Here is an 8405-nt window from a genome sequence, read left to right on the forward strand (position 1 = left end):
GCCCCGTCATCCCTTTAGCCCTGATGACCTTGCACCATCCGCCGTTCTGCCGCCCCAACCGTCGCCGTGCTGCCGCCCCCACCACCCCCACCCTAAGATAGATGGTGTGGTAGCCCTTCGCGGGAGCTCCTTCCTTCCCTTCGGCCTCCCTTCGACGAACTCTCGAAATCGCCTGCCGCCAAACCGAAGTCGGTCAACTGACATTTAGCTGACGTGTACTTTTTAAAGATTCTTGGTAAAAGTCCACGTTTCATCTCCAATGGCTGCTCAGCGGGCATCGAGTCTTTTGTAGGCGTTGGACCGCAGCCCCACTGACTCTGACCCTCAGCGACTGAACCCATCCCCTGTTATAAACAGCGCAACAAGTCCAGACTCCAGACCAGGCACGAGCATCCAGCAGCCCCCCGCCCGATCCCGGCTGCTTCACCCCCGCTCCCGCGCCTCATGCACTCCGCCTCCGCCTCCACCAGATCCGACGACCCCAGGCACGCCCCCTCCCTCCCTCTCTCTCCTTCTCTGCATTTTCTTGGTCTGATGCGGCGGCTCAGTTCGCCGTCACAATAATCGTGGGCCGCTCCTTGGCGCCGCCGGCGCGGCAGCGACGTCCGTCGTACCCCCCTCTGGACCACGCGTGACACGGCAGCTGCTTACCTTATCCCGCGGCGAAACTGAACCGGAGTTTTCTTTCGTTCGCCTGATTTTGCAGGTCCAGGTCGGAGAGCTGCCATGGGTTCAGACAACATCGGCCCCAGAGGTACTACTTCCTTTCTTTCGTCTCCTATCTGCACTATGGTATCCCAGTATGTGTTTTTCTGAACCAACACCGGGTGATCCTGTATACGACCTTGTCTGAAGTCTGAACCCGTGACAGTGAGTTCGCTGTCACTAGTTCAGACTCCATAACACTGTTAAAATTTAACGGCATGAACGATCTGCGTGAGTGGCAAAGGTGTTGCATGATGTGAAGCACATTTAGTTTTTTTTATTTCATCTAAAAGCAATTGATTTTGTTTTCTTTGATTTTCTTGCCTGCACATATTCTTAAAAAAATCATTACAAAAACTGAAAAGGTAAGGGAAAGATCAAAAACATGGTGTGCAATATGCTGCAGTTAGTAACCTTTTCTCCCTGTCTGACAGATGTCTGCGTTGTCGGGGTCGCGCGCACCCCTATGGGTGGTTTCCTCGGCGCCCTGTCCTCCTTGCCTGCCACCAAACTTGGCTCCATAGCTATCGAAGGTGCGGTCAGTATATTGTCTATATACCCCCCTGAAGTTATAATTTGTCGACTTTGTTTAACACTAACATGTTGACTGGGGGTGACCAGCTGCTCTGAAAAGGGCGAATGTGGATCCACCCCTTGTGCAGGAGGTCTTCTTCGGCAATGTCCTGAGTGCTAACTTGGGCCAAGCTCCAGCGAGACAAGCTGCCTTAGGCGCAGGGATACCAAACACGGTTGTTTGCACGACGGTCAACAAAGTCTGCGCGTCTGGCATGAAAGGTTCGAGCTCATGTGACCATGTCTGTATAATTTGTGCTTACAGTTTCTGTAACTCAGACATTTTTGGACCATGATCCTGATTTTTCCCCTCCCTTTCTGCAGCAACGATGTTTGCTGCACAGTCGATTCAACTGGGCAGCAATGATATTGTAGTGGCAGGGGGCATGGAAAGCATGTCGAATGCTCCGAAATACATCGCTGAAGCTAGGTTAGTAAAGTGTTTTTCTGATTGTATCTGGATGTAGTGCAGAGCTGAAAATCATTCTTGATTTTTTTGTCTGAATAAGCATACTAGGAGAAGGAGAATGCCAAGATATCCATTTGAAACAGTTTGTTTGACACCTTGTGTTTAGGATGCTCTGTTCACCTTGTGTTTAGATTGCTCTGTTTTGTACTTTGTAGTGCTCCATTCATTCATCTTTTCAAGGTACATGAACAAAGCAGTCAGGTAAAAGTTTAATTTGTACTATTATGTAATCTGTTAGAATTGATGCATAATACAGTACAATGTTAGTGTATGCCTCTTGTATGTCTTGCCGGCAACTTAGTGATTTGTGTAATCAAATGCAGAAAAGGTTCTCGTTTCGGACATGACAGCCTTGTTGACGGTATGCTTAAGGATGGCCTTTGGGATGTATACGGCGATTGTGCCATGGGAGTGTGTGCTGAGCTTTGTGCTGACAATCATGCTCTGACAAGGGAAGACCAAGTAAGTTATGACAGATTGTAGTAACCACTTTCTAATGTAGTTATTATTCTTATATTTTTCTAGCACAGAACGGCATGTGTTTTTGTCAGTTGTTACTCCTAGAGATTCAGTACAGGTTATTAAATATATTGAAAACACACGGAATTGGTCTTTTGAGCGCACTGAACTTTGTCATTACCGTCCCATACAAGTTGATTATATATGTTCTTCTTCATCTTAGGTACAATCCTGTTTGGTTTGGACCAATATATACATAACTGCCAGTGTCTTATGTCAGTGATGCCCTATTAATACCAGCTTGGGCATATTAACCTTTTCTAGCAGGGATGCTCCTAGAAATTTCTAGGGTAGGTTTAAATAATGTTCACATGACTAAACGAACCTCCGGTTGCTTGTTTCAAATGTGGAACTGATTTTTTTTCCGTATTAATGTGCAAGAGTTCATTGCCAAAATTATTCATACCTTACTTTAGGGTGAGGATATCAATATTAGTTGTATGATTGCAATGTAGCTCTTTAGTACAGAACAACATGCTTTTGGACAGTAATCACTTCCCCAGATTTTATTCTTTCCATTTTCTGGTGGAAGAATATGATATATAGCAGAGTTAAATTTGTCGAATGCTATGTTTGACATCTCTTAAGGTATTGATGTAATGTCCTTCTTCTACATTATGACCCATGTATTTATTAGTTGTGACGTGTCTGAATTTGTACATTCTTATGTAGGATGCTTTTGCTATTCAAAGTAATGAGCGTGGAATTGCTGCTCGTGATAGTGGCGCTTTTGCATGGGAGATCGTTCCGGTCATTTTCTGTCTCTCTGCCAATATTACTAACCATTCCTTTATTTGTTTTCCTAATGCCCTCTGTCCTATCTACCAGGTTGAAGTTCCTGTCGGCAGAGGAAAACCACCAGTACTTGTTGAAAAAGATGAGAGCCTTGACAGGGTAAAAATTTTCAAACAGAAAAACTAGAAACAATTAACTACAAGGCTATCCTGTGTATTTTTTGTTAACAGTAGCTGTAAATTTCCTTTAAGAACAACCAAATTATTCCGAAAAAAACATTTTTTAAAGCATATTGTGTCTCCATTCTGTATGTTTTCATGCATTCTGTAGTGAAATATAATATATACTAGGCTCAAGAAATACCAGGCAGTACATACTACGTTATTGGCGAAGTTGCTGATAGTCTTCTGGATAGTTAAAACAAGGAAAATATGACATTTGTTACCTGTATAATCTTTTTATGCGATACTACTACTGTGTAATATGAGCATTTTATGCCTCTTAGTTTGACCCAGCGAAACTGAGGAAGCTCCGCCCAAGTTTCAAGGAGAAAGCTGGCACTGTTACTGCTGGGAACGCTTCTAGTATAAGGTGCTTGTCTTTTTTTTTCCAGATCTTTGCCTTGATGTGTTTTTCTGTTTTTGTTTTCTTGAATCCTAATGTTATGTTCTATACAGGCTTTAAACTTGACTAGTTTTCTTGCTGTCCTCTGTACTGCATTCAACTGCTGTTTGTTGTTGCAAATTGCTAGTTGTGTTTAATATTTATGTTTCATCTGCTTGGTATGTTTTTGCAATCCAGTTAACGGTAAAGTTTAGTATGTTACTTCGTATTTGTATTTCTAGCAGGACTTTTGTAAATGTCTATCCAAATTAAAAATGTTGAAATCTTATGTAGCCCCTCCCTTCAAATTAATTGAAGTTCTAGCTTTGTCTTAAGTCAAACTGCTCGATATTTGACCAAGTCTATAGAAATGCTGAAATTCTTATGTACTCCCTCCGTTTTTATTTGCTCCGCATATTAGCTTTGACCAAAGCCAAACTTTATAAGGATTGACCCAGGTTTATCAAAAACAATCTAAACTTTCACAATAATATATATATATATGGTATGAAAATATATTGAATGATGATTCTAATGGTATTGACTTGGTATTGTGGATGTTATTTTCTCTTTGTATAAGACTTGGTCAAAGTTTAGAAAGTTTGACCTGAGACAAAGCTAATATGCAAAGTAAATAAAAATGGAGGGAGTATATAGTTCATTGTTGCCACAGATCCTCTTGTTTTTTTTTCTTTTTCTTTTTGCGGGGAGCCACAGATCCTCTTGTCATCTTACATTTTACTGGATTTTGTTCATCGACTGCCATTATCCAATCTTCTGCCCAGAATTTAACTGAATATGTGATGCTTATCTGTTTATTTTACATGGAGCAGTGATGGCTCTGCCGCATTAGTATTGGTGAGTGGGCAGAAGGCTCAAGAGCTTGGGCTGCAAGTTCTTGCAAGGATCAAAGGATTTGCCGATGCGGCTCAAGTAAGCTAAAGTACCAGTTCTTATCTTAGTTTGGACTAGATTAACATCTTAGGAAAGTGTACACAAGGATCTAGGTCCTGGGCGAATATGAGTCCATGTTCTCTTGAATTGAGTTCTGTGTAATTACAATTGGAATGATATTTCTGACTTCCAATTCTTTATGCAGGCTCCCGAACTATTTACCACCACCCCAGCACTTGCCATACCGAAGGCTCTCTCAAATGCTGGCTTAGAATCTTCATCTGTTGATTTTTACGAAATTAACGAAGCCTTTGCGGTACAATCTTGATCCTTTTTTACTACATTTTACTAGTTGCATTAGAATCAATATTTATTTCCACTTCTTACTGCAGGCTGTTGCACTTGCAAATCAGAAGATTCTCGGAATTCCTTCAGTAAGTGCTGCCTTGGTTCAACTAATCCTGTTTCCGTGCTAAAGAAAATCTAAATTTGTTTCGGGGCCTGAATATAAGATAACATTCCTGTCAGGAAATGCACGTCGATTCTTAACCATTTGCTGTCAACGAGCAGTATTTATTAGTGTAAACAAGATGAGGTGCTGACAGCAGCTGTGGTTGCAGGAAAAGATTAATGTACATGGAGGAGCAGTGTCTTTAGGACACCCTCTTGGGTGCAGCGGTGCTCGCATTTTGGTCACCCTTATTGGTGTAAGTTTTCTCGTGAGATGTTGTCCTGTGTTGCGATCATGTGCCAGGGCCTGTTGTTTTAGGATGGGTCTTGCTTTCTAGTAGAAGCTGTTCCTCAAGTAAATATCAAAATCCAGTGGCACTCAAAAGTAGCAGTAGACATCTTTACCTACAGCCATCCATATGGCTGCAAATTTTTGGTTAAAAAAACTTTCTGCAATATGTTTACAAATATGATCATAGCTGTAACCTGTGCGGAAAAAAAAAACAGTATCGTATCAATACTCAAGATTTTTCCACTCCAGTATGAGAGAACCATATCCTGTGATTTCAGTTACCATCTCCTTGCTGTCTCCGGTTTCCTTTGCTCTCACTTCATCAGATTTTGAAATGAACTAAGGAACCATGCATGTTGCTGCTCCACAGGTCCTCAGGGAGAAGGGTGGCAAAATCGGGGTCGCCGGTGTCTGCAACGGCGGAGGCGGAGCATCCGCACTTGTTCTCGAGCTCGCGTAGAAGTGCAAACCAAATCCTGTAACAACCAAAAGATAAGATAGTGCCTGGTTGTAGCATATAGTACTGTACAAGAGAAAGGTTGGCGGTGGCCTTATTTCAGGTGCTATTGTGTCAACATGTAAAATTGTTTCGTGACAGTAGGCATGAATTTGTGCTTGCAATTTTGGGCAAGTTTTCGTTTGTACTCCCATTTTCCACTGTAGCTATCTGGATGCTATAATAAGCTTATAATAACTTTCGCAATAAAGCTGTTTTGTCCAGGCTGTGGAATTCCAGGTTATGTACTCAAGGCTCAGAAATTTTTTTTCTTTCAAAACTTTACAAGAAGAAATAAGTTAGGTAAAAAAAAACCAAAATAGTAGCCAACTAAAAAAACACCGAAATAGTTTAAAAAAAAAAGAAACTCGTTGGATAAGCTAAGATTTTTATCGTAATCCACCAGTGTTGAACGCAGCACAGTGAAGTGCAGCAGCAGTGTTCTGGAGAGAGTAATAAATTACATTTTGCATCACTATTACCACTCTCTTGATGTGGAGCAGTGAGGCAATCAAAATTACTGCAGTGCTTACTCCGGTATCGGTATGAATGAATCGGAATGAAAACCAAGTTTCTCGCGGACCCACCTCACCATTCCTCAATGCGGCCCGGCCCAGCAGCAGCTGCTCACAGCCCACAGCCTTCACGCCTCAGCCCCTCCACGCGAATGCCGAATGGGAATGGACAGAGTTTCCTTGTTGTTTAGTCCCACATCGGCCACTCAGTGGTGTGAGAAGCACCTCTTAAGTGAGCAGTGTTCTTGTTGTTACTGCTCTCTGTTCACTGCAAGGTTGCTTGTATTCAGAGTACATTAGCTAGGCAAATACGAGTAGTCGTTTGTTATTTATTTTCTTTTTCGAGGGAAGATTGTCTGTAGCATGATAAAATAAATTTGTGTTGAGACTGAATGCGTGTTTTGTTTCCAAAAGAATATGCTGAAACTGAATGCGTGTTTTGTTTCCTATCAGATACGCCTACCTCAGAATGTCTGAAAGTTCAGAAGACGCAGAATTATCTATCTGCAGTTCAGAATTCCATTTCCATAAGCTAAAACACTAACCGGAAATCACAAATTGATGATGAAGCTGTAACTGATTCCCATTTCCTGACTGGCACAGCGGTTTGAAAACGAAATGAAACTTGTACTGCAACTAAACTGAACTCAAGACAAGAATAAACTCAAGATATTGGCAATGAACTATACACACACTGGACACAACACAAAGATTGAACGATGGTCGAGCAGCGGGTGCATCACACACACCTACACCACGGCCTAAGCCATAGTACTTGCGAGATGTCACGGCAGGCGAACACGCTGATGAATAGCTGAAACCAAGGTTGGATATGCTCTTGGTGAAGTGCGGCAGCAGTGTTCCAGAGAGAGTAAATCACGCCATTGTTCACATTTTTTTCTCCGAGAAGATCGCCATCGTTCACATGATGTGCACATCAGTGAGGTTTTTTTTTCTTTTTGAGGCAAGGTTTTTTCTTTTCTTTTGAACAACTGCACATCAGTGAGGTGAACAAAATCACTTACCATTCCTCCACGCGGCCCAGCCCAACGGCAGCTGCTCGCTGCCCACGGCCTTCAATCCTCAGTCAGCGCCCCTCAGGAACAGAGCAGCAGAATGGCCAGAGTTTCCTCTGTTTTATTAGTCCCACCTCGGCTACTCCAGCGTCTGCATTCCACCTCTTAAGTGGGCAGTCAGCTGAGGGAGCTCCTAGTCGGCGCTCATGGCGCCCATTAATCATTCTGGCGCTCGCAGGGGCGTGTAGCGGGCCGGCCCATTTGTCCTCTTTCTGTGTAAAAGGAGCAAAAAAGGCGCTTGGAGCAGGATTCGAACACGGAACCTGAACTTACAACTACGGGTGCACGAACCACTACACCATAGACCAACATGTGCTCACTAAAGTCGTTTCTACCCTTTTATTTTTTGTCCACCTCGCAAAGACCCCGGTCTAGGAAGCTTCCAAAACCATCCTTTTTTTCTGTAACTGTTTTGTTTGCCTTTTTTCTTTCCTTTTCTTTGCTAAATGTGTGCACTTCTTTAAAAAAATATGAAAACTTTTTTTTTTCAATTTTGAAAAAGTTCATTGGTTTTTTAAATGTTCATCACAATTTGAAGAAAGTTCATCGAATCTAAAAAAAAAGTTCATCGAATTTAAGAAAATTTCGTCATAATTGAAAAAGTTCAACGAATCTGAGAAAAGTTCATCGAATGTGAAAAAAGTTCATCATAATTAGAAAAAAGTTCATTGATTTTGAAAAGAATTCAGCGGATTTGAAAAAAAAGTTCATCAATTTTGAAAATAGTTCATTAGAATTTTTTTAAAAAGTTCATGAATTTTTTAAAAATTACTCAAAAAATGAAAAAAAGTTCATCAATTTGAAAAAAGTTCATTGAATTTGAAAAAGTTCATCAAGTTTCAATATAAGTTCATCGGTTTGAAGAAAAAGTTCACGTATTTGCAAGACAATTCGTTGACACAGGAAGAAGGAAAAAAAGTTCACAAATTTGAAGAAAGTTCATCGAATCTGAAAAAAATAGTTCATCGAGTTGAAAAAAAGTTCATCAAATTCAGAAGAAAAGTTCATGTACTGAAAAAAAGTTCATCAGTTTCACAAATAGAAAAGGGAAATTGAGGAAAGTTTGCACAGTGATCAT

At 41.4% G+C, this 8405-nt stretch overlaps 1 protein-coding gene across 1 annotated transcript; it reads left to right on the plus strand.

Annotated features, from left to right (window-relative positions):
- The first annotated feature begins 325 nt into the window (after positions 1-325).
- Positions 326-5978, plus strand: LOC123043238 (acetyl-CoA acetyltransferase, cytosolic 1). Its single transcript, XM_044465621.1, has 14 exons — positions 326-485; positions 707-754; positions 1140-1238; positions 1327-1500; positions 1603-1708; positions 2071-2209; positions 2939-3016; positions 3095-3160; positions 3507-3592; positions 4438-4537; positions 4704-4814; positions 4891-4932; positions 5119-5205; positions 5611-5978. Exons 2-14 carry the CDS (start codon positions 727-729, stop codon positions 5698-5700), a joined length of 1206 nt encoding a protein of 401 aa, XP_044321556.1. The 5' UTR covers positions 326-485; positions 707-726; the 3' UTR covers positions 5701-5978.
- The last annotated feature ends 2427 nt before the right edge of the window (positions 5979-8405 follow it).

The sequence above is a fragment of the Triticum aestivum genome, chromosome 2B (assembly GCF_018294505.1).
Source record: "Triticum aestivum cultivar Chinese Spring chromosome 2B, IWGSC CS RefSeq v2.1, whole genome shotgun sequence".
Lineage (NCBI taxonomy): Eukaryota > Viridiplantae > Streptophyta > Magnoliopsida > Poales > Poaceae > Triticum > Triticum aestivum.